The 26756-nt window shown below is 48.9% G+C and overlaps 1 protein-coding gene across 2 annotated transcripts in view; it reads left to right on the top strand.

Moving 5' to 3' along the window:
* The window catches only part of DMXL1 (Dmx like 1), a 1868248-nt gene that overhangs the window by 106626 nt on the left and 1734866 nt on the right, over nucleotides 1-26756 (top strand). For both annotated transcript variants that reach the window (XM_069625559.1, XM_069625560.1), the window contains exon 4: nucleotides 10354-10432. In XM_069625559.1, the coding sequence (XP_069481660.1) occupies nucleotides 10354-10432 (79 nt within the window). The remainder of the gene's footprint in view (nucleotides 1-10353; nucleotides 10433-26756) is intronic.

The following is a 26756-nucleotide window of genomic DNA, read 5'->3' on the forward strand; positions in this document are numbered from 1 at the left end:
TAAGAACTAAAATTTTTCTTAATAATGCCAGTGATTTCCAGACCACAGTTCCATATAGCTCGTCCAGTGCTAGTTCATGTCTGATAATCATATGTATTTTGGTAGCCTTAATACTCGCCTCCAAAAGATGCCTTCTAGCTGTTCCCAGATTTTGTGATCTATGTTTCAACCTGTTTTAGCTCCAAAGGTAATGGCAGGGATTACTTTCTGCAAGTAGAACTGCCGAACTGGATTTAGGGTGAATTTTCCAAATGGAGTGTGGATTCTAGCACCTTGTAGAGGAAACTTTTTCATCCTGCTGAAATAGGTCCTGCACCCATCTCTATTCCCATATCGATCTATTGACCAATACTCCTAGATATCGAATTTCAGCGACTTCTCCGATCACTTCGTTATCAATTTTCCACTTGAAGTTTTTATTTTTTCTTCATTTTATTGGGCCGAACTTCATCATGTTTGTCTTTTTAACATTTATTCTAAGTTGGTTTTCGTCCATATAGATTTTCAATTTTGAGAAGTCGCTGTAACCCTATTTGGGTGGAGTCAATTAGGACAAGGTCGTCGGCGTATGTTGCACAGCTGATTTGATGTCCATTAACTTTAGTGGGAAAGCACTTTACCTTTGCTAAAGTGTTAGGGACATTGGCGATTAACAACTTAAATAGAGTAGCAGCCAAGGGGCATCCTTGTTTAACCCCTTTAAACGTGTCAATCGCCTCTGATAAATCTCACTTTCCGTTTATCCTGATACGAATTGATGTCTTTAAGTGGAATGCCTTTATTGGTTGCAATATGTTTTCCGGACACTCCCAATTTGAGAGTTTCTGCCAGAGCAACTCACGGTTTATAGTATCAAAAGCCTGTTGCATATCAATGAAGGCAAAGAAAAGATTAGATCTCCTTTCCAGGGTTTCTAATTTCAGCAAATCGATCATTGTAAGGTTGATCTCGGTCCCGACTCCCTTTGTAAAACCTGACTGGCGACTGTCTGAAATTCCATTGTTAATTTTTGTTGGAGGAAGTTAGCTAATATCTTTCCAATTGTGTCTAGAAAGGCAATCTGGCGATAGTTGGCCGGGTCAGCCCGATTGCCCTTCTTAAAAACCGGCACTATTATCGCCTCAGTCCATGAAGATGGTAATATTCTTTGTTCAGCAATTCTAGCAAACAATTTTGCTATAAATATGGACCATTCCTGTTTATGTGCTTTTAGCATCACATTTGATATGCCATCAAGCCCAGCAGCTCTTGAATTTTTCAACTTTCCAATGGCATTACATATGGCCTCTTCACTCTCTAGTACCTCCCAATGTCTTTCCTCTACAACCGTTTCATTCAGGATTTTAGGAAGTTTTTGCAGATACATTTTTGAAATGCTTTATCCAGTCTCCCTGTGCGACTCTGTTTGCCAACATATCCATTTGATTTTCGAACCCTCTATTTAGGATGTGCCAGATCTCTTGAATTGTTCGATTTAATTAGGGCTCACATCGTCTCACCTCGTTCTTGATCACGCAAGCAAGAAAATGCTTTTAGCCAATTTTGGTACCGTTTGCTTTCGTTGTTTTATGGGACCGTAGGCATGAACTCCTAATTTACGCTTCAGGACTCTTATATCTTTATTGAGCTGTTTCTTTTCATTATTTATCCTCCTGCTCCACACATGAATGTGTATTTTTGCTTTTTGTATGTTCTGAGAGACGGCCATATTTTGATAAGCTAGTAGCAGTACATAGTTTATCGAGTCGCGCGTTGTTGTGGGTAGTAATTGGAAAACTATTTGGATTTTCTTTTTCACACACTTCCCAGTTTGTACCATTTTTCAACATTGTTATTAGACCTGAGAAAGGACGACCTTGAGAATTTTTCTCTGCTGGATTTAACATTGTCAAGTACGCATCTTTTACTGGTGGGGTCCGCAGCCATGTTTCTTGCAAACATATGACAAAATTGTCTGATAGGTCCACTGGGAAGTCATTAAATAGATGTTGAGGGGAGGCCACCAGGGGGCGCGCAGGCAATGGTTGCCTGATCGTACTGCTCCCGCCAAAGCCGGGCTGAACAAGGGGATTGAGCCCCCCCAAACCTTTCCAGGTGGACCCAGCACGACAGCGTTGTGTGGTGACACCCCCGGGCACCTAGTGAGCGAAAAAGCGACGCTCGGGGTCCCCGAGAAGCACGAGAACGGGACCTGTGACGTCTGCCCGGGACGGACCCGCGCAGGGCCTCAGCAGCTGTGGTACGGGAGAGTGGAGAGGAGCCCCGCGGACGCCGCGCAGACACGGTGTGGAGTCCCCCTCCCCCCGCCTCACCCGATTGATCCCCGATCCTGCTGCACGGTCGGCCCCGAAAGCGGGGGCCACAGCGGGATGAGGGGGCTTCACCCCCCCCGGGTTGTGGAGTGGATCCTCGCCCCTCCCCCCAGTCTCCACGGAGCAGCGGGCCGCGGGCCTAGCCCGGCGGGCGGAGAACATACGTAGAGGAGCCGAAACCCAGCACACCTCGGAGCTAGCCCCGAGACACTTTGAGGATCGCCAGGCAGGAGGCCCCCAACAAGGCAGTAGGACCCGCATCACGGCAAAGGGGGCCCAGGCCAGGCAAGGAGCCAGACTTTGTCCGTCACGGAGGCAGAGGGTTCCGGGTGGGGAAAACGAGTCGGGCCCGTGCCACTCTTCCCCCACACCCCCCTGCCCCACGAGGAAAGCAACAGCAATCCTGTGCGGACCCTGGGTGCGAGGCCCCCGCCGGGTGTTGGTGGGGCGTGTGCCCGCCCGCGGACGGCCTTGGTCCCCCCCCCCCGTGGAGATCAGAGCGGAGGATTGGGGGCAGGGACCACGAACCCAGTTGCCCACATAGATGGAACTGAACAGACCAGCGACAACTTAGGCAGGCTGCGGCGACTCCGGTCCGAGTGAGAGGCCCCTTTGTTCTATTTATGAGACAGTACAACATTCCTCGGATGATTCATGTACCTTTGGCCTACAATATGGAGCACTTGGGGTCCCTGAACCCTTGATCTCAGAGGAATCGGGGTTGAAAAATCTACAGGAGTCCCTGCAAAGTGCAAGTGGACTATATACGTCCCCAGAACTCTAATTTAGTAGACCTGATCCTACTGACCATATGAAGGGTCTTACAGAAATGTAATGTCCAGGGTGGTGGAATACATGGGGTGGAAAAGACGCACACCAATATATGAGCAGGATGATCATACAGATATCCTAGATAAAGGGTCCCACGGGGACCCTATTCTTCCTTTTCATTTGACTCTGCAAAGGCAAGTAAATACAAATTGGGAGACGCCAGAATGAATTTTGGCAGTAAATAAACAACATCCAAATACAGGGCGTCCAGTAGTGACCCCAGTTATCTGACGAAGCATCTCACTCCTAAAGTTTGGTGGTACAGGCTGCCACATCCACCTCAAAACAAAACGAATACCAGACTATTCACCCAGATAGAGATGACAAGCGTTACAGCGCTTTGGCCAAGAAAGTTTCCTCTCCGGGAGTATGGCCCTAAAGTCAGTAGTACATGCACGTTGGCCAGGTTCACTTACACTATTTGTAAATGTATAGCAATGGCGGCTGAGCATATCCCCGAAGGGGATGAAAGACAGATTTTTATTTCTAGTCAAGGATGTGAAGGATGTGATGTGCGAATCCTTCCAGACAGGTCTCAACACTGCTGACAGTATCAGGTCAATGGCGCCTAGTACAGTAATGTGCAGATTTGCCTGATTAAGAAAATCCGGGTTTGCTCCCGATGTGCAATCCAGACTCCTTAACATGCCCTTTTTTATGGCACACATTTAGTAGCAAGGCTGAGGAGAGCCTGGAGAAACTGCAGACCTCCAATGCAGCAGCAAAATACCTTGGTGCTTCTATTACAGCCACAAAACCGCCCCACCAGCACACCTTGGAGGGGTAGGTCCTTTTTGCTTTTACTCCTCATTTGGAAAGGGGAGAGGACGGTCCAATCAAAGAGGTAAAAAAACATTCCCCTGTGGTGCACGAGGAAGAGGTACTAGGACCGTCCAGGCAGCGGCTACTTTACCATCAGCCACTGCTCCAGCCGCCTCAAAGCCTCTATGAAGCCTTAGTTCACAACACCCCATTGCGAGGCAGACTCTCATTGCATCTGAAAGAATGGTGAGGAATTACTTCAGATGCATGGACTTTGGAAACAGTTGCCCAGGGTTACTGCCTTCCCTTTCTAAAAAGCCTGAGTCATCCACCGGGGAACATCTTTCAGAGTTCCAGATCCACTTCATATGCAGGAAATCTTGATCCTGCTAGAGAAAGGTGATATTGAACCAGTACCTGTAGCGGAGAAGAACAAGGGTTGGTACTCCCCGTACTTCCTAATTCACAAGAAGGACGGAGGATTAAGAGACTTAAACAAATTCCTTAGGAAGATGGTTACCCTTTCTCAGATCCTTCATGCCCTCCAGCTTCAGGACTGGATGGTATAATTGTACCTTCAGGATGCTTACTTTCATGTGCCAATCCATCACAAGCACAGACAGTCCCTGAGGTTCGCGGTTGGCGGTTCTCATTATCATTTTCGAGTTCTGCCATTTGGACTGACCTCCGCCCCAAGGGTTTTCACAAAGTTGATGCCGGTGGTGGCAGCGAGTCTCAGGAGAGGGGGGGGGATTCAAATCTACCCCTACCTGGGCGATTGGCTGATCAGGGCCAGTTCCCCCCGAACAGGCCCTGGAACATCTCAGCTACACCTGTCATTCTCTCCACGGACTGGGCTTCTCCCGCAACTTCAAGAAGTCTCAGATGATGTCATCTCAAAGGCCCCAATTCATTGGAGCAGTCCAAGATGCATCCCTGGGAAAAGCGTTGCCACCAGTAGTGAGGGCTCAGGACATTCTACAGATGGTCGCCAAATTCCAAAGTGCCCAGCGTCTCCCGGCATTTGATTTTCTGAGGTTGCTTGGCCTCATGGCATCCTGCATTTTTCTGGTGCCAAAGGCGTGCCTGAGAATGGGGCTCTCAGGACTCAATTGTCTCGTTTGTCAGTCAGAATGTCCGATCTCCTTCAGGTTCCAAACTGGGTCACACAGGATCTCCTGTGGTGGGCCTGCGAGGACAATATTCTGAAGGGAGAACCTTTTTTGCAGCCATGGCCAGAGATGAAGGTAGTAACGGACGCCTCACTCACAGGTTGGTGAACACATCCCAACGATCTGACAATCAGCGGTCGTTGGTCTCCATCGGAGTCCAAACTACATATACAACCTTTTGGAGCTGAGGGCAATCGGACTAGCGCTGAAGGCCTTTCTGCCCACTGTGCGGGGCTAGATTGTCCTGATAATGACAACACATGTACTACCTCAACAAGAGAGGAGGTGTAGGGTCACTACTACTGCAGAGAAGCAGTTCATCTCTGGTACTGGGCAATTCAAGAAGGAATCTCCCCATCGGCAGTTCACCTAGCCGGAGTGGAGAATACAGCGGTGGACGTTCTGAGCAGGTAGAGCACAGTCCCCCACGAGTGGGAACTAGGTCTGGAAGTCTTTCACGAGATCGTCACCCTTTGGGGAACCCCTCAAGTGGATCTGTTCGCGACCGGTGTCAACCGGATGTGCGAGCAATGCTGCTCAACAGATCTTTCCCTTACAGGAGCTCTTTAGGACGCGTTGATAGTGGCTTGGGAGTTTCCACTCCTGTACACATTTCGTCTAGTCCCTGTCATTCCTCAAGTCATCAGGAGGTTGAGGAGGTTCAGGAAATCCATGATCCTAATTGCTCCGGATTGGGCCAGGAGGACGTGGTATCCAGACCTTCTGGACATATCGGCCCTCTAATAAATCTTCCACAAAGAGAAGATCTTCTCGAGAGAGAGAGGAGAGTCAGGTTCTCCATCAAGAGGTGAAGACACTCAACCTTCACGCATGGTGTCTGAGAGGTTGAGATACAAGGTTTGGGACCTCCCAGACAACGTAATGGAGATTTTGCTTTCGACCAGAAGGCCAGCAACAAAAACCTTGTACCGCTGCCGTTGGAACAAATTCTGCAGCTGGTGCATGGATAAGAATGAGGATCCTTTTACATGCAGTACACCTATGGTGTTATCATTCTTATTATACCTGGCCAATCTGGGGCTTCAGGTTGGTACAATTAAGGGATATCTAGCAGGGCTCTCTATTTTTAAGCGCTCCTCTGAAGAGGTATCTTTCTTCAAGATCCCACTTGTGATACAATTATTAAAAGAACTGACAAATACATTTCCTCCGGTTACATTTCAAGTCCCAATTTGGGACCTCAACTTGATTTTGAATGGGTGCTCCTTTTTGAGCCTATCCATTCCTGTCCTTTAAGGTTATTAATTTTAAAGACCATCCTTTTAGTGGCCATCACATCAGCCCGAAGAGTGAGTGAACTTCAGGACTTGTCCGTCAAGCCTCCTTATACAATCTTCCATAAGGACAAGGTGGTTCTTGGGGTTAAACCTACCTTCTTACCTAAGATTGTATCTTAGTTCCATTTAACTCAGAAAATAATTTGACCTTCATTTTATCCTCCTCCTCATCCTGGAAAGGAAGAGGAGAGTTTACACGGGCTTCATCCAAGGAGTGCACTGAGTTTCTACATCCCCAGGATGTCATACATGGGCCACAAGTTGGGTATGGCAATTTCGAAACAAACTTTATCAAGAGGGATCATTTCAGAAATATCAGAATGCTACAGATTAGCGGGAAAGGATGCTCCGGATGGTCTTGGCACTCATTCGACCAGGGGCATGGCTACCTCCTCTGCTTTACAGACGGGTGTCCCGATTGAAGAGATTTGTGCGGCTGGCACATGTTCATCCGTACACACTTTTACCAAACATTATAATCTGAACTCTTCCTCAAGCTGGGAAGGTTTATTTGGAAAGGCAGTGCTACATTCTGTGCCCACAGACCTATAAAGGAACTCCTAAATTATCATGAGTCTGAAAATCCTAACTCCCTCCTCCAGGAATACATGCAATGCTTTTGCTAGTTTATCATAAGATGAGGAATACATGGGAGGACACAATCCATTCGAAGAACAAGTTACTTACCCATGGTAACATTCTTTCGAGTGGATGTTCCGCCCACGTATTCCTCATTGCGGCTTATAGTGATTGCATCGAATGCCTTAGCATCTTAAAAAAAAAAAAAAAAGCAACGAAAAAAAGAATCAAATGCTTTTTTTTCTCTTTTTTTTTTTTTTTTTAGTTGGAGGGGGGGGGAGGTCCCACAACCCCTGTTTTTTTTTTTTTACCCCTTAAATACCCATTATCCTTAAAATAAAACCTTTACCTTTGAAAAAAATGCATTTGATGTTTTTCCCGATGCATTTTTTCGATGCTTTTGGCATTCAGTGCTTTGTATTCGATGCAATGACTGGATACCCCTCATCGCCCCTCTCAACTTGCCCTGCAATAGAATTTGCCCTGTGACTACAGACTTCGCTCTTTCAGCAGGAGTAACTGTCGGGTGTAGGCTATCCTATACACGTTAAAAACTGAACTGAAGCCAGTGGTCGCTGCACACGCTTTATTCCATTGATGACATCGAGACGTAGGCCTCCGAGGGACATGGAGTCGACAGGCAACGACACGCAGCGCCCTCTACTGGAATGCATTTCTGAAGCAGCTGAAGCTGGATATGGAAATACCATAAAATGAGGAATACGTGGGAGGAACATTCAGTCGAAAAATTGTTACCATGGGTGGTAAGTAACTTGTTGTTCTTTTAATTTAGACACTAATGATTTTGTAGATCCTTGTACAAAAGTGGGCATCCTATTTGTACTGATATAAAAAGTGATTCAATCCTTTACTTTCTTCAGCCATCAGTTTAGTTTAAGAGTGAATGAATTCTGGAACGTGCTGCATCTGTGACTAACTCTGAATAGCTGGCTGGAAAACTGAAGAAGGGATTTGAAGCAAACTATTATCTAACATTTGGAAAGGCAATCAATAGAGATGGAAGTTCTTGCATGCATGTACAGGAAACCATTCACCTCTGATATGTCTGCTTTTGATAAATGGAAAACTGCTGGATGAGATACATTTGATATGTACACACCCGAAATGACATGTTTGAGATTCCGAAGCACACTCTTAAAGTCCACATTCACAGATTACTCGCACAAAAGAACTGTTTTAGCCCACCATGAATGCATAAGTAGACTTTTTGTCAACCCCAATCTGCTGGAAGAGTGAGGGAAGCATAGGTACAGCATTGTTCATACAGTGTGAAGAATTGGGAATATGTTGGTTAAGCATTCGTTCATAGGGTTGAAGCCAGTCCAGCAATGATTCTATTTAATGATATGTGACGGGGCTTCCGCCGCAAATAACTGACAGTCGAAGGGTGTTTATTGGACTTAATACAGATAGTTTGGATTTGGAATTCTTGGGCTTTTTGGGCCAACCGAAGAGCTGGGTTTCGTTCCAATGGGGCTAGCTCTCTTTCGACTCCCCAGCTGTCCCCTCCTCCCTTGCCAAGGTGGCCTTAACAAGTGTTCGTGGTATTCTAGTGGTACTGGCAGTTGACCCCTGATATGTTATTCTTCCTATGGCTGTTGATGGTATTCCTGAAACGTCTGCCTTACTTCCTAGGGGCTTTCTAGCTATCCCTCTCCTAGCTCCGCTTATTGTTTTAGGGATGGTGCCGCCTTCTGCACGGTACCGCTCTCTACTCCTTGCACGTATGGTCTCACCTGACACTCACCTGCACTGGATGCAAAGATGTTCTTCTAACCCTCTGCTGTCCCTCAGATCTCACACTGTGGCTTCCTACCGCCACCCTTTGATGCTATTTTCCCTCTTTTTCTCAGTTCCTACAATCACTACTCTCTACTACCTCTGATGGTACCTTCTTCTCCCACCTTGGTATGCCATCTTCTTGCCTCTACTATTCCTCTGCTGCTGCTACTACTACCCGCTACCCTCTCAGTTCTTACCACCCCTCCTTATTCCACTACCCCCTCTTGCTACTACCACTGCTCTACTACCGCTCCCACTCTGCTGCTACTAACACTCCTCTAATACCACTACCACCTCTTCTCTCTCTAGTCTTACTCTTCATGTCTGCTACCACTACTACTTACCACGATGCCTACCACTCACTCCAACTCCGCTACTCCCACTACCTACAACTACTCCTACCTCCTCTCTATGCCTACTCCACTCCTACTCCACTCACTCCTTACTTTTCCGCAAAAGCACGCCACAGACCCCTCTCTGCATCAACCTTTGCACTTCTGTCACACCCATGTCCTCTGGTGTCTCGGACGTCCTTCACCACTTCCTGTCCTCACCCAACTAACACACATCAACTCAGCCTGTCCCTTAAATAACTCTTTCCCCTCCCGGATTGGCATCTTAGCCTGACCAATCCACTTACCTTTCTGGATGGGTCTCAGGGGAAGGGATTGAGGCCTGAGGAGGCTGCCAAATGGGCTTGTAAGCCCTGCCTCTTTTCTCTAGGAAGTCTAGCTGTATTTACACATGGGGAACTGATGTTCCAGGCGTTTGTCCAAAATCTCCATCCCTGATCGTTTAGTGGACACTTCTTTATCAAGGGTGTTTTAAGGGCCTTTTTTTACTAATGTGCATCCATCGTGGGTTGGTGGTTTTGCCTTTTGGAGCACGGGCTCCAGCAGACATTGCCTGCTGGAGCTCCACATTGCGCCGGGCTGCTGCAGCTTCACTGCCGCCCACGGCAGTCATTTGATAAGGTAGTGAAGGCGGCTCTGTCACTGAAGTCTCAATGTAATTTTAGAAGTTAGCAATTCAACCAGGTTGTGGCTAGAGAAGGCAATTTATGGAAAAGAAAGTCCTTCGGAACTGTGAATTCAAACATCCATCCCAAAATAGAAGGGTGGTTAAAGTTGTTACAGCTTTTACTTACATAGAAAGAGTTATATTAGGGAGAGATGAGGAGGCTATTTTCAAAATCATCTAGCTGAAATTTCTCAACCTAATGTTTAATTTAAACTAGACGGGGACAGACTACAAAATATATCTTTCTCCCCTCTTCGTTTTACTTTTTTTACTGTGCTTAAAACAGATTTAGCTTTTTTAGGGTTAATGTCTTGTTCGAGACAAATCTCTAATGAATGTAAGGAACATGGTATTGTCAAGATGTTACTAGTTACTGTTCACTTAATCGGAAGATGTCTTTGTTTAATGGAATATGTGGGATTGCTCGTGTTCACCAATTTCGCAATAAAAACGTAGACCTAGAAAATAAAAAAATTATCAAATGATTTCATTGGTATTTTTATGAGTATTCCAACTGTATAGAATTATAGATAAATAATGTAGTTTGCTTCTTTTGTTCTTTTTGTGATTTTGTAGGGTGTATATAATCAGTGGCAGAAAACTGGTCAATTTTTGCTTGACTCAATAGCACACAATGTAACCTGGGACCCAACAGGTAAGAATTAGAGATCTTTAGAAACTATAAAAATTGTTAAACTTAAATGCAACGTTTTCTTGTAAAATATTGTAATGCACTTGTTTATTTTAGGACAGTAATTTCGAAGTCATTTCACGGAATGTTTGTAATCGCCTGCTGTATTAGAATTCTTTCCTTAATAACTATTGTGTGACCAATACATATACAAAAACACATTTTCGGTGTGAGGCTTAGCAAGCGAATTGCAAAAAGAAATTTAAAAAGGTCATACTTTTGTGTTAATAAGTTGTATATTCATTTCATGTTGGGTGTAGCTAAGGATGCAAAATGTTAAGGTGTCAACTACTTTTTGCATAAAGTGCTGTAATGTGTACCAAAATATCAACAAAAATGTATGTAGTGTGATGAATTGAGGGAATTCGCCCCTTCTCCCCAAGGGGGAGACTCCCCCTTTGAGGCTAGGTAGGTGACCCCGCTCTACAACACCCTCCTTAGGGGTCAAGATAAGTGTGACCTCACCGGGAGAGACTTCCCCCTTTGGGGACAAGAACACTGTTTCTGTGTGTAACTCCATAAAGCTGTGCACACTGTGGCCTGCATGGCATGCTCTACAATACAGACCAAATACCATGACTGGGACGAAGAAACTCCTAGTAGATGTATTTCCATATGTTACAGAAAAGAAACCTGCCCCTTTTTAAATTCAAACACCCAATTCACTGGGAAGAGTATGTTAAGTATCCTGCACTTGACGGAACCTAGCGAGAGGCAGAGGACGCACAAGCCAGAAAGCCAGCAAGTTTGAATCTTGCCCAAGACAGCAGACTGGGGCGCCAGAGTCACGGCGTAACGCCAGCACGAGATACCAGCAGGGGGCGGAAGCCCAAAGGAAGAGACTGGGATGCCTGAATCACAGCGTGGCCCCAGCACGAGAAATCATCAGGACAGGAGTGGGGACGAAGGTGGTGGGGGAACCACGGAAGGTCCATGGTAGACAGCCGTCGTACAAATATCACTGATACCACCTCGCATAGAAAGTCGCAGGGTGTCTGACCCCTAGTTAGAGGACTGGGACACTGGCGAGAGAAGAGACCGCAAGCAGGAACCCGCCGACGAAGGCCAGGCGATGATGGTCTGAGACCTGAGAAGGTCTGCAAGAAACAAGGTTCCTGAAGGCTTTCTCCCTCACAATAGAAGATAACTGGCAGAACAGAAATAACGGGAGGCAGAGAAGGGATCAGTATATCCTGTAAACAACTTGTCTCAGAAGTCACGATATAAAGTTACCCTTAAAGCAAATTAACAAACTATAGCGGCACAAGAGAAAGAAGTAATATTAAGAGAAAAGAATTGCAGATAGCAATACCCTGGGAAAAGGGGAAAGTCACTAGACAACTTTTACAAGAAGACGATATCAAAAGGAGAGGATATTTTGTGCAAGAGTTTAGAGAAATTGGGCAATTGAACCAAGTAAAGGGTCACATGGGTCAAAGCAAGCTGAGTTCTAATTGGCCAGGAGAGAAAGACTATCCCAATACTAATGTCTTACCAAGGTATGCTGGACACAGCAATCAGGAATCCGTAGCTTGTAAAAGATCCCCAAAATGGACTCCCAAGCAGAATGGAAAACTGCAGATCGCAGTTGAAGAGATACAGAGATTTATCTAAGACATCACAAGAGACTATTTGAGGATTACATTTTAGTAAAGAATCCTACAGACAGGTACTAGAAGTACCCAAAGCAGAAGAGTCATTCATCATATATAAATTAATTTTCATAGTGGTAGGGTCATTTAGGGTCGTTTTGGAAAGTGGACTGTATGCTTTTGGACATTCACCACTGACATCCGAGTGCCTTAGTTAGAAAAATAGGCATGGACCACCCATAGAGATTGGGCAAGTTAGATCTTCTATATTATATTTTTTTTTTTCCAAATATATATTTATTGGTTTTGTACACATATTGCATCGAGTGGTTGTCGGTGCATAAAGAGCGCTGCAAGCAACGCGGTTGAGCTTAGATGTGCAAGTAGTAAAACAACAAGGACAACGTCCTTCAAAACAAACAACATTAATAACAGGTCAGAGGGCAGTTCAAGGGGAGAAGCAAGTGATTAGTCTAGCCCTAGTGGGCAGTGATGGGTTACAGGCGGGCGAAAAGGGGATCCTTATATATTCTTTAGGCATTGAGTCATACGCGGGCCGCGGCGAGCGTCAGCTTATCCGGGCCTTGATGCCTCACTCCCGGGTTTATTAGCCGGCGGGACCCTAGGCCAATCTGTATTCCAGCTCTGCATTGTCCCCTTTGTGTCTATTCAGTTTTGTCCATCCATCGCAGGGAGGGGGGTTGCCGTGCTAGGCCTGGGAATTTCTGGGTGAAGTCCATAAAGGGAGCCCATGTTTGGGAGAATTTGTCTCTATTTCCGAACCGGAGGGCAGTTATTTTTTCCGCTGCGATTATGTCCCAGCATTTCGTCCACCACATTTGTACTGATGGGCCCTCTGGGTTTTTCCACAGCCTGGCTATGGAGATTTTTGCGGCCGTCAGCAGGTGGGAGCATAGCTCTGCTCTGTGCCCGGAGAGGGGGAATTGGCCCTCCCCGCATGATCCCAGTAGGGCGATGCCCGGGTCCCATGGGATAGTGAGTCCTGTGATTTTATTGATGTGATCCAGCACTGATTTCCAAAATTGAGAAGCCTTGGGACATGACCAGAACAGATGAAAGAGGGTGCCTTTGTATGGGCATCCTCTCCAGCAAGCCGGGGGAATCGTGGGGTTGCATTTATTGAGTGTCTCTGGGGTCCGATACCACCTGAAGCATACCTTAAAGGCCCCTTCCTTATTGGAAACGCACTTCGAGCTTCTGTTTGCTCTTGCCCAGATGTGGTTCCACTCCTCCAAATCAATAGACCTCCCAATATCATTTTCCCACTTTAGCATATATGGCTCCTTGCGGGATGGGTCTGTTCTGTCCAAGAGCTTGTAGAGGGTGGAGATTCTGCCCTTTGGCGGGGACCCTGTGAGGGTGAGTTCCAGGGCCGTGAGGGCTCTGCTTCCGTGGCGCTTAATCTCCCTGCCCGAGAGCCAGTGGCGTAGCTGGGTGTATCTGAATCTCTCGCTCTCCGGCACGTCGAATCTCGCCTTGCAGGCCTCGAAGTCCAGGGGGTTTCCATCTTCATAGAAGTCTTGTATTCTCTCCAGTCCTCCATTTTTCCAACTCCTGAAATTCCTGGGATTACAGCCTGGGGTGAATTCTGGGTTTCCCCAAACCGGGGTGAGTGGACCCGTCGTGCCGCGGAGGTTCCACAGACGCGCCGCTTTCTTCCAACTCCGTACTGTATTTTCAGTTGCCGCCAGGGGTCCCATGCCTTCATTAGCGCTGGGTTCCTTCAGGTGTGGCAGCGAGGTTATCGGGCTTGGACTCCAGGCCTCCTCCAGCTCCAGCCAGCGGGGTTTGGTGGTGGCGGGGAGCCAAGCGAACGCCGACGAGAGCTGTGCGGCCAGAACATATCTTGCAGCATCGGGCGCTCCCAGACCTCCCGTCTCCCGAGCATGACCCTTCGCGGGATGCGCGGCTGTTTCCCCTCCCAGATATAACTCATGATGTTCTTTTGTAGCTTCTGGATCTCCTGCTTCGGAATTGTGGTGGGAATGGCAGCGCATTGGTAAAGCAGTCTAGGGATGAGGTTCATCTTCAAGGCCGTGATTCTTCCGAACCAGGAAATCTCCTGCTTTTGCCAGCGTATGAGATCGGCTTTGAATTCTTTCAGGAGTGCCGGGAAATTGGCTCTATACAATCTGCTGAAAGCACCGGGAAGCTGGACCCCCAGATACGGGAGGTTCTTTTTGGCCCAAGGTATCTGGTATTCTTTCTCCAGGTTTGATAATAGCTCGCTAGGTAGGTTGATGCTTAATGCTGTAGACTTGGTAAGGTTAACCTTAAAACCTGAGGCTTCCCCGAATTCTCGCAGTTCCTTCCATAGGGCCTTCATGGATTCCTCTGGCTTGGTTAAAGTGAGAAGGACATCGTCGGCGTACAGGGCGGCTTTATATGTTTGGGATTTGATTGCCAGACCTTGGATCCCTGCATTGTGGCGCACTCTGATCGCGAATGGCTCCATGGACAGGGCGAATACCAGGGGGGATAGGGGGCAACCCTGCCTAGTGCCTCTTGAGATTTTGATCGTTTCGGACCTGACTCCATTCATTCTGAGGCTGGTGGAGGGATGTTGGTAGTTTGCTAATGTCCATTTTATGAAGTTTGGGCCGAAGCCGAAATGTGTGAGTGAGTTTCGGATGTAGCCCCAGTCAAGCATGTCAAAAGCTTTGTGTGCGTCCAATGATAATACCATTAATGCCTGCCCCCTCCTATTGGCAGATTCGATGACGTTGATGGTTCTCCTTATGTTATCATGGGTGCTGCGGCCGGGTATGAATCCCGTCTGGTCCGGGTGGATAATTGAAGGAAGCAAGGGGGCCAACCTGTTCGCGAGGGTTTTGGTGAAAATTTTTGCGTCATAGTTCAAAAGGGAGATAGGTCTGTAGGAGGCGCACTGGCTCCGGTCCTTTCCAGGCTTCGGCAATAGGACGGTTATTGATTCTTCCATGGAGGGGGTGGTCGTACCGGAGGATAGGAATGAGTTGAATAGGGTAGCCAGATGGGGAGATAGGATATATGAGAATTTTTTATAGAATTGGGCTGTGAGCCCATCCGGGCCAGGGGTTGAATTTTTCAGTTTGGTTATGGTTTCACTAACTTCTTCTGCCGAGAAGGGGGCCTCCAGGGCCTCAAGTTGCGGACATGGAACGGTGATTTGTGCTTCTGCCAGATATTTGGCTTGTGCTGTTTCGGCCGTGGGAACACCCGACATGATCGTTCTGTGATGAGAAGCCATAATTTCAATTTTCTCTTTGATAGAGTAACGGAGGGTCCCTTGCGCATCAGCGAGGATGTGGATGAGGTTTCTTGTTTGTAGCTTTTTTAGTTTGTGGACCAGGAGCCGGTTTGCTTTGTTGCTGTGCACATAATAAAACTGTTTAGTGTATGTGAGGGCCCTGGCCGCTTTGTCGGCCAGGTGCATTTCTAGGGAGCGCTTCGCCCTCTGGAGCATGCGGCTCGCTTTCCTGTTCGGGCCACGTTTAAGGATGCTTTCCGCTTCTGCCACCTCCACTTCCAGTGCGTCTTGTTGAAGCTTGCCACGACGTCTGAGTCGGGCTGTGCAGTCGTTCGCCGTGCCCCTGATGACAGGTTTCATAGCGTCCCAGATTGTGGCCAATGAGGAGTCTTTGGTGGTGTTTTCCCTGAAATAATTTTGGAGGGCTTCCGCAATTTCTTTTCTGATTGTGATATCTGATAGAATGTGATCTTGCAGTTTCCATTGCCTCTGGGGCGGCTCCGGGAGGCATGATACCCTCAGGTTCAATATGACTGGAGCATGGTCCGAGAGGGCTCTAAGCCCGATTTGGATGGATTCGACGCAGGGTATGAGGATGCTTGAGATCAGGAGCAGATCGATCCGCGAGTGACCCAGGTGCACGTGGGAGAAGAAAGTGTAGTCCCTTTTTCCCATGTTGGCCAATCTCCACACATCTATAGTGTCGGTTTCCCTTAAGAATTCTGCCATGGCAAGGGCCTTGCTGAAATCCTCTTTCGATGGAGGGAGCGATTTGTCCAGGTTTGGGTCGGGGGTCAAGTTGAAATCACCCCCTATAAATACGCGACCTTCGGTGAAGGCAGCAAGTGTTGGTAGAAGATTCCGGAGAAATGTGCTTTGCCCGGTGTTTGGGCAGTATATAGCGACGATGGTGATGGGTAGTTCTACCAAGAGGCCTTTTAGCAGGAGATAACGACCCTCGGGGTCACGCTTGGTGGTTATATTGGTTAAGGGCAGGTCCCGGCTTAGTAGAATGGCAACCCCTCTCTTCTTGAGATCCGCAGAGGCGAAGAATCTTTTGGTGTAGCGTTGAAAGGTTATGCGGCGTTCGTCGCTTTTGAGGAGATGAGTCTCCTGCAAGCAGATAATGTCGGGTGCCAGTTGGGCGAGCCTATGCTCCACGGACTTCCTTTTCCGGGGGGAATTCAGACCCTGAACGTTCCAAGTCAGGAACGAGATTTCCTTATCCGGTTGAGACATTGTTGGATGGGTTTGAAAACGACTTTACCCTGCATCTTTTGTGTTGCGGAACTGGCTTCGTCAGGTTGTATTTTGACCTTTGTTTCCCCCTTGCCTCCCACCCGAGCCCAAGCTCTAGCTCCCCATTTCCCCCTGACCAAGGAGAACCAGTAACATAAACTAGAACAGAACCAAAAACAACAAACAAATAAAGGTATCCAGGCCAGCCTTCTACCAACAGGGCTGTCGGCTGGGCCACAGTCGCCATCTGTGTCGGAGACCAAGGGGTCTCATGCTGTAGTGGTGAAGATCTCTCAGCTCAAGAGAGCGCGCTGCAGGCCGCCCCGGCCAGCAAGCTCATTAGGTTGGAGGATCGCTCCATAGCGACCCGGATGGACCGGGTAATTGTGAGACTCCGGGTTTAAAGACTGGGCTCCCAGGGGGCGGTCAGGTGGCTGCTGTAGAGCTCTGATGAGGATAAGCTTCGATCTGGGCCATTCAAGCTCTCAGTGGGTATTGGTGTTTTTCCCCCTTGCCAGAGGGCCGCGCATCCTGCGCCGACCGGCCACCTGGGACCAGGAGCGAAGAGCCCCCCCCACGGCCCCTTCGGGAGAGCGGGCCGGGCCCCTTGGGGCCTCCTCCTCCGTGTCCGGGTTCATAAATGCAGCTGCTTCCCGTGGAGATGGGATTTGCTGAGGCTTTCCCTCCCAAATGAAGGAGAGGCCCGAAGGGAAGCTCCAGCGATATGGGATCTTGCGTTCCCGTAGCCAATCCGTCATGGGTTTAAGAGCTCTTCGCTTGGCTAGGGTGGGTGCAGCTAAATCTTGAAACAGGGCTATCTCCGAGTCGCGGAAGTGGATCTGACCCATGGCCCTGGCCTCCTGCATAATCTCCTCCTTGAGCTTGTAGAAATGGACCCTGACCAGGACATCAGCCGCCCCGCTGGGCCTCTGCCTGGGTCTAGCCCTATGTACTCTGTCCAGCTCCAGGGGGGAGCCATCTGGGAGGGTGATGATATGGCGGAGGAGATCGGAAACATAGGATGGGAGTTCCTTCTCCGAGACTGTCGCTGGGATTCCCCGGATCCTGATGTTGTTCCGCCTCGAGCGGTTCTCGGCATCCTCCTGCCTAGCTTCCAGAGCCTCACACCTGCACTCCAGGGCCCTAATCCTGTCCGCCCCCTCTCCGATCTCGAAGTTCTGCTCACATAATGTAGTCTCAATCTCCTCGGTTCTTGCCTCCACCTCCCCCACTCTCTTGTCCAACCGGGCAATTTGGGTCTTGACTTCTTCAGTGCCCTTCTGGAATTCCCTGGTGAGGGCCGATAGAAGGTCATGGAGGTCTGCTTTCGTGACCGCCTGTGATGCTTGGTCATCAGGGGGGCCATTCCCCGCCCCAGCTTCAATGCGCTCACCCCTCTTGCTTTTTCCCCCCCCAGTAGGCATGGTTAATAGTGTGGAAATGTCAGTCTGCATGGCGGTTTTGCCCGATTTGGACATGACACCCGGGGCAGCCCCTGCAGCTGGGACAGAGGCGGGGGGCAACCAGCCAGGCCCGGAGGGCAGCAGAGCGTCCAGGTGGGGCGAGATGCGGCAGGTGCCGCCTTACCTTGTAGCGGTGAAAGGCTGTCTCCCCCCTCCAGGAATGAGCCAGGAGCGAGTGGCGAAAGAAAGTCCAGGAGCCCAGGGGTGCGGTGCAGGAGCTGATGGGTGTCCCGATGCGGGCGCGGTCCGCAGGGTTAGGAGCGTGGGGAGACCTTCGAGCAGGCCGAATCTCCTGTCTGTGGCTTCAATGCGACGAGGGGGGGGAGGCGTTCCAAGGTTATTGAGGGGCCCAGAGGTAGGCGACGAAGGAGGGAGAGCCCTGGTTGTGTTGCTGGTGCGGCGTGAGGGGGGGGGTGGGGATTGTCAAGTGAGAATATCCCCTGGTTTCAGAGATGGGCCCCCCCCTCGGGAGCTCCGTTGGAAGACGCGGCCTCCGTGGGCCCTGAGGCGAGCCTGCCCCGTCCACACCCGGCGCCGTTCGCCCGCCGAAGTTGTATGTTGGCGGGGGCGGCTGGGGGGGGCTGTTGAGGGGGAAGGACAGACTCCGGCAGGGGCAGGGGGGTGCAGTTAGAGGTGGTTGTACCTTAAGGGCTCTGTCCGGGTTCAAAGCTGGCGGCTTTCCAGAACGTCCCGCGGGGTCGCCGGCCCAGGATGCCGCCCCCCGCCGAAGAGAGGAGGCAGAGTCCGGGATTGTCCGGAGGGCGGGAGAGGGGAAGCGGAGAGGCCCACGGTCACCTCCCAGGCGCGCCGGCCCCAGCGGAGCAGCTGGAGCAGTAGCCGGAGTGCGGGGCTAAGATGAAAAGGAGGACCGCCGAGGACCGCCGGTTCCGCCGGGCTCCGTAGCAGGGGAGGTGGGGGAGGGGCCCCAGGAGCCAGATCCCACGCCGAGTGCAGAAGGATGCCGGTGAGCCGCAGGGGCGACGCTGGAGCCAAGTCGCTGTCTCCCGCGGGCCGAGCCCCGCACCCGGAATGCTCCGCCTCCCACCCCCAGGCCCCGAGATCAGTGCCGGGCTTGGGAGGAGGCCGCCATCTTGTCTCCCGCGTCCTCTCGGTGCATCGCGGTCGGTGGATCTATGTGATCCGCTTCAGTAGGGCTTCGTTATGCAGCCCTGGCATGCCGCAGCGATTCAGCTCTCGGTCGCAGTTGGGCAGAACGTGAAAATTTGGAGTTCACACAGGCATTTTTGATGGCGACGCGGCACCAGCCGGGAGCTCTCACAGAGCACGTCCGACTGCCATGGCTCCAAGCCACGCCCCCACTTCTATATTATTTTAATAAAATTGCACAGCACATTTCTGTAAACCACTCGGTACACCTCTGTGTCCCCTGCAAAACCTCTTAAATGGCAGAGCCAACCCTATGGTTACACAGACCTACATGCTTTGGATTGGACAGGAGGGTTATGCCTGTTGGCTTACATTGACATCAGAGCTTTCTCTCAGAGCTGGACAAATAAGTACTATAAAACCATATCGGCGGCAGCTATGCAGTACACAAGCCTTTCACGTTCATACCTTTTGTGGATTTTCTAGGGGGGGCGCACACCACTTCTTTTGCATCTGCTAGGTCCTTGCTCATGCCTCTCACCATCATTTCTGGACCAGAAGATTCAGCAAAGCATCAGTAGTCACCACATTATCATATTATCATCCAAGCATTTGACACAGCCATATGACAATTGGACCCATCTTCTGTTTGGTTACTACTAGGAGAACCTGTGTATGCGTTCTGTGTTACGTTAAATTTAATGTAGCCTCAATTGCTCGTGTTGGGGCATATTTTCATTTCTGTGCCAATTCCCTTAAACATTAGAGACCCCCAGCTCTTTTGCTGGACTCTGGGCTTTTAAATTTGCACTCCTGAGTGAGTTGGACTTTTTTTGCCCCTCTCCCTCATGTGTTTTTCTGACCAGGAGTTTTGGTTTCTTATTGTTTAGTGGAGTCTGGTACACTCCATAGGCATCTGCTTTTTTGCATAGTGACACACAGCACCTTTTGTGGAGTGCCACTGAGAACTCCTTATCCCACTTCTCATGTAGAATTTTGTTAAACTAACTAACTTGAATGACTGGTGGCAGTGGCTTCTTTTTTACTACCTTTGTGCCATGTATCTGCAGGCCGATTTCTCAGCTGCAGTACAGCACTCGCGAGTGACCATTTTTCCAAAATGTCCCTGGTCTTCTTTTTTCGCCATTTCTTGTCCGTTCGTTCCTTCTGGGCTTTTACTGTTGTTTGACCAGGTTTGAGTTCTTTGTGTATTATGCCTTTGGCAGACTTCAGCCCTGAAGCCCACCCAGGCTCCAGTGTGTCTGGAAAGGCAGGAAGTGAAGCAGGGTTCCGAAACTTCCTTGTCTTTTGTCTCTAGGTGTGCCTGAGTGAAACCAGTTCTTATTGGCTGGCTAGCTGTCCGAGGGGACATCCACCCTGCTGGGTGATTGACAGCTATAGGTATGTGAATGAATGGGAACTTGCTTAAAAGTTGAGGATTTTGGGACGAGAGGCAGAGTCGACCACTGGAGGACAACATCTGATGATGTGAAGCAACGCCAGCTGCACCCTCCTGGACCACAAAGTGCCTAGTGAATCCCTGCAGCTGTGCTGACAGTTTATGTTTAGACTGGGAAGACCCGCCAGGGACGACTTCTCTCTTGGGCTGGTGGGACCAACTAGCTTCGAGACAAGCTTAATTTTGGTGCAACCTCCGACTTGCTGTGACTTTCAAAAGCTGCAGAATCCCAATGCCCGGGGACCCCTGACCATCATCAAAAACATTTTCACGGTCCATGCCCCTGACCCCCCTCAGGTATAACAGCCCCCTGGCAGCAGTGGGGCTAAAGCCCTTCACACTGGCCCCAAGGGCCTTAAAACTCCATCAGAAACATACATGGAGTCATTCCTGACGCCTTTGGCGCAGGCTCATTATCGGGAATAAAGCAATACCAGTTTTTTACCTTAATCCAACATGGAGGCCTATTACACAGCTCAGTTCTTTAGAACCAAGCCATGCGGTCTAGTGCTTTGGGTGTGGCTGGGCCTGGAACTACTTGGCCTGGAACTACTTTACCTGGGCTATTTAAACACCCCCCAAACAGCAGAACACGCTTTGCATTATTCTGCACGCTTTCAGTGTAACGCTCACCGTGTCCAGCTCCTGCTCATCTGTTTCTCCGACGGCCCGATCCAGATTCCATTAATATCCTGGAAGAACAAGAACGGCATTAGCGAGCAAGAACACTTACCGGTGAAGTAACCGGTCTTGAATCCATCCTGCGCTTCGCTTACCTCGCCCATCTCTGGGTTTCACCACAACCTGCAAGGGAGAGGAACAAGGTCAGCATTAACAAAGCACTTACCTGGCAAGCAGCGCTTCGATCGCTCATCACTCCGGAACATCACTGCAATCTGTACAAAGAGAAGAGAACACAGGTTAGCAATTAACACCAATAAACAGTGCAGCGCTCCACGCATCAATAACTCAGTGTGGTCTTCGCCATCAGCGCAGCAACTCCGAGATCGCAACCATCCCTGCGAAAACAAAACGACTGTTAGGGAACAGCCTAGTGGTGCAAGACGCCGAGAAGACAGAGAAAACGGAGGGAGACAGACTAAAGATGGAAAAGACATTATAACTCACCTGGAAGACAGCAAGCAGAGTTGGAGTCACAGCCGGTCTGAACCCGACATAAGGGCACACGGACCAGTGAAGCAACTAGGTCCACGGAACGCCCGCACCAACCACGCGCCCCTGCACAGAGACGCAGGCCGGAGAGTTCAACACACAAAAACCTAAGGTGAGCAATAACCCCAAGGGAGGGGATTTGGACCAGAGGGAGGTGGGAGTCCACCCATCACAGAACCAGTATCCTAACACTCCATTCTCCTGTTATAGGCGCTACCCAACGTCTGGCACATAACCAAGCAGAGAAGGGTCTGAGATAGCGCTTTGACCTCCATCCAGTATCGTGTGGCGCCCCCGTGGATACCAGGTGAGCGTAACAGCATTGTCTTTGGAAGTGCGAATCCGGCCCAAACTTCGTGGCCATCCAGAGGACACTACAGAAGCAGGAAATCTTCATCCAGATTCCCCTCACCAGAGTCCAGGACCGTCGGATCAAGTAACTTCCAACCAGAGCTTTTCGTTCTTTTTTGGCGCTGAGAAAAAGGCGCCAAAACCACAAAAGGCTGCTGAATCCAGGAGAATCCATTGCTGCAGAGTCCCTCTCTCGAATGCTGCCGCAGTAGCCCACCAGATATCCTCCCTTTTGTCACCACGAACAAGGACCAGGAGCAAGGGTCTACTACACTGCAGCTGGAGGGCATCCAACTGGAACCAATTCTTCAATTCTCAAGTACTGTGGGGTTTGAGGGTGCATCTACCTTTTTCCATTTGTGGTGCTTCCTAGCTTGGGGAGTATTGTTTTAAACCCTGTTGAGTTGACCCCAACTCACCTGCACTGGCCTCCCAGCTTGTTTCTTCAAGGTGGTTCCTCTTGAGCTTCTGTGATTTTTCTACTGAATTACTGACTATTTTAAAACATTTTCTTAGATGGCATCAGAATTTTGAACTGGCCCATTGACTTTGGCCTTCCTAGCTCCCTAAAGGCTCCATTCTAAACCTATTGGCTTTGGCAGTGCTTGACAGAAAGCACCTGTTCTGCATACTGACAGCCTGCACACCATAATTTAGTTTACTTGAGTCACTATCCACTGGGGGTGTGTAGCAGTAAGAGACGGACACAAGGGTGGCATGTTGATTGGCAAAGCCTTTTATTAATAGCAAAAAACAGGCCGAGTTGGAGGAAAACCTAACTAACCCTAAGAGGGGTCTCCCTGCCTCAAGAAAACCGCGAATTAAACAGTCAGTGTCAGATTGGCCAAAGTAAGGTTTGCCTTCCTGTGTCCAAATCCTAACCTATCCTTCACAAGCTGAACTTAACGAAAGGTGAAAAGGAAAATGTCTCTTGGCTGTCCACCTGCAGCCCAGCTTTGTAGTTCAAACAAAGTTCCAAAAGTGTGTAGAAAAGCAAACAAAACGTTCCACAAGACTCAAGTGGTCGATTCCCTTTCCCCAGAGTCTTTCCATCTTTATCCAACTTGCCTCAATGTCTTTAATGTTCACAATCAGTATTTTCCTTTACTTGGCAAACCTGACTCCCAGGCCCTGCCACGAGGAGAATGTCTTGGATTCACAACTCTCCCACTGTCTGTCTTTACTTCCACCCACAGCCTTGGTGTACTCTCCTCCCAAGGACTCTGAATGTCACTGGTGTACAAAAACTTCGTATTTCTCTGGATTACAGTTTGTGGTGTACTCCCCGACACGGGTCCCAGAATCCCTACACTAGTTTATTCACAACATGCTTTTTATTTAATCTCTCTCCAAACCCCAGCCTTGGTTTACTCTCCTGCCGAGGTCTGTGATTGCTTATTGTAATATGTAAATTGCATATTCCCCTTTATCATTGGCTGAGGCATGCCTTCTTGATATAGGTCCCAGACTCCCTTCCCTTGGTTATTCACACTAGTGTCTTTGCAAATTCAAGTGGCTGCCACAGACCTTGTCAAGAGAGTAAACCAAGTCTGTGGAACAAAGGGAACCAAGATAGTTTGTATTCCCCTTTGTTACTGGTTGCAATATGCCTTTCTGATTTAGGTCCCAGACCTCCTTCACCAGTTCACTCTGCACCAGTGATTATTCCTTCGAATGGATTGTGTCCTCCCACATATTCATCATTTTAGGATAATTATCTCTCCAGCTTCAGCTGCTTTGGATTTTTTTTTTCGACACGGGTTGTTGTGTGCTGTTGTGTCAATGTCACTCGAAGGCCTCAATTCGACTTGTCAATGTCATTTGTATAAATAGCACACGCAGCGCCCGTTGGCTTCAGTTCTATTTTTCTGAGCGTACACTTCGAAAGAATCATGGCGCGACTTGGTTCTTCTGTGAAATCAATGGTTATTTTCGTTTAGAAAATGTCTTCTTCGTCTGCTCCATCGACACCTAAGTCGGACTTCAAGAAATGCCAAGACTGTATTCAACATATCGATCACCAAACCTCCACCGCGTATGTCTGTGTAGTCTTGGTTCCGGGCACCGTACCTCCGACTGTGACTCTTGTCAGACGATGACCGAAAAGGCTCTGAGGGAGCGTAAAGGAAATTGGCAGTGGGTAGGTTACCTTCGAAGTCTCCTTTGAAGAGTTAAAAAAAGACAGATGAGTCGAGGGGTTCTTATCGATGTAAAAAATCGAAGCGGCCTCTATCGAGACGTCTATCACGACATTCTTAGTCTTCGAAACTTTGTCATAGGTCGCCTTCGACCTCCAGTGATTCCTCAGCTGAGGTAATCGGGTATCCAACGAGATCAGACTCCCCTGCAAAGTGGGATGTGTTTTGTAGTGAGATGCTTAAAATCTCTGAGAGTGCGGCCTCAACGCCCTTGAAGGACAAGCAGAAACCCCATGCCCCTGTTGATCTGCAAAAAGACGACAAACGGAAGTCGAAGAAAGATCTTGATCCGACGAGAAATTGTTGAGGGCTTTGATGAGTCAGGAACCTAGCCCATCGAGGATCGAAGAAGCCCAAGAAGTCGATAACTTTGACGCCTTCGATGACTTCGTCGGCATCCGAGCTGTCGACCCTGACTAAGGCGATCCCGACTTCAAAGTCATTGTCGACGATTACTTCGAAATTGTCAAAGCCAGTGGTGGTACAGGGAAAGGTTTACAAACCTGTGCCTAAAAAAATACTTTTTAAAAGTCTATCGGCCATCTATGAGGAAGATCAACTTTCTGATGATAACACACCACCATTTGGGCTACAATTCGGCAACTCGAATGTGCCAGAAGAGCTAATCTCTGATGAGTCCAGATTAAAGGATTTATATGACAACCTTCAGTCAGCCAGTGGGTTAGATACTTCTCTCGAGTTAGAGTTTGGCAAACCAGATTCAACTGAACATGCGGACTCCTCATATAGAAAACTAATGATTAAGGTTATAGAGTTTTTTTTTTATAGGCTGGAGCAGGCCTACTCCTTCTTTTTACCAAGATGATATGACAGACATCCTGGATTAAGGTCCCCAGAAAGATCCAATGTTGCCTGTTCACACTGCATTACAGAAAAGGGTCTTTGCAAATTGGGAGACACCAGAAACTGCGGTTGCAGTAAATCAAAACCTTTGCCAAAAAATACAGACCATCCAGCAGCGACCCAGAGTATCTGAGTAAACATCCAACACCAGAAAGTTTGGTGGTTCAGGCTGCTACATCTATCAAGCAGTCGGCATACCCATCCATCTCTCCTGATGGGTATAAGAGAGAGGCTGTCTGGCCGAGAAAGGTTTTTACGGCTGACAAATGTGACTTATAGCTTGACAAGGTTTACGTTTAACCTGTGGGACTGCGTAGCTATGACGCCTGACCACATCCCAGAAGGAGGGGAAAGAGACGGCTTCCTGGCAATCATCAAGAATGGTAAGGAGGCAATGGGTGAATGTCTCCAGTCAGGTGTGGATACTGCAGACAGAATCAACCGATCCACGGCAGCTAGCACAGTGTTACACAGATTCATGTGGTTGAGGAAGTCTGGGTTTGCACCAGATGTGCAGGCTAGACTACTCCACATGCCCTTTGACGGATTGAGGCTGTTTGGCAACAAGGAAGATGAGAGTTTGGAAAAACTGCAGACCTCAAAAGCGGTGGCTAAATCTCTTAGCGCCGCCTTTAGACAGCCTCAACACCCCTACTCCGGCTTATCTTCTTGGGGGGCAGGGGTACGTCTTTTTGATTCTACTCCTCAATTGGAAGAGTAAGAAGACAAACCGGTCAGAGAAGATTCCCTTGTGGTGGATGAGGGAGAAGGGCGAAGTCAGCCCAAGCAGTGTCTGCTTTACCTCCAGCTGCTGCTTCAGTCGCCTCATAACCACTCTGAGGCCTTGACTCAAAAGTTCCCGGTGGGAGATAGACTTACTCAGCATCTGAACGAATGGCGAGGCATTACTTCAGATGCTTGGGCACTGGAAACTGTAGCTCAAAGTTACTGCCTTCCTTTCCAAAGAAGGCCTCAGAATCATTCACCGGGGAACAACTCTTTCAAACTTCGGGATCCGCTCTTTGTGCAGTAAATGTTGACCCTGCTAGAGAAAGAGCAATAGAGCATGTACCTGTTGTGGAAAGGAACAAGGGTTGGTATTCCCCATACTTTCTGATTCCCAAAAAGAACAGAGGATTGAGACCCATCTTGGACTTAAACTTGAACAAGTTCTTCAGGAAGGACACGTTCAAGATGGTTACCCTTTCCCAAATCCTTCAGGCTCTCCAATTCCAAGACTGGATGGTATTGTTGGACCTTCATGTGCCTATCCATCCCAAGTACAGAAAGTACCTGAGGTTCGCGGTTGGCGGTTCTCATGTACAGTTTAGAGTTCTGCAATTCGGGCTGACCTCTGCCTGAGGGTTTTTACCAAGTTGATGGTGGTGGTGGCAGCAAGTCTCAGGAGAGGGGGGGGATTCATGTCTACCCCTACCTGGACGATTGGCTGATCAGGGCTTGTTCACCCGAACAAGCCCGGGAACATCTCAGCGTAACCCGCCACTCGCTCCACAGACTGGGCTTCTCCCTCAATTACAAGAGGTCCCACATGATACCATCTCAAAGACTCAAATTCATTGGAGCAGTCCTCG

Source organism: Ambystoma mexicanum, chromosome 6p (assembly GCF_040938575.1).
Source record: "Ambystoma mexicanum isolate Mex_15411 chromosome 6p, UKY_AmexF1_1, whole genome shotgun sequence".
Lineage (NCBI taxonomy): Eukaryota > Metazoa > Chordata > Amphibia > Caudata > Ambystomatidae > Ambystoma > Ambystoma mexicanum.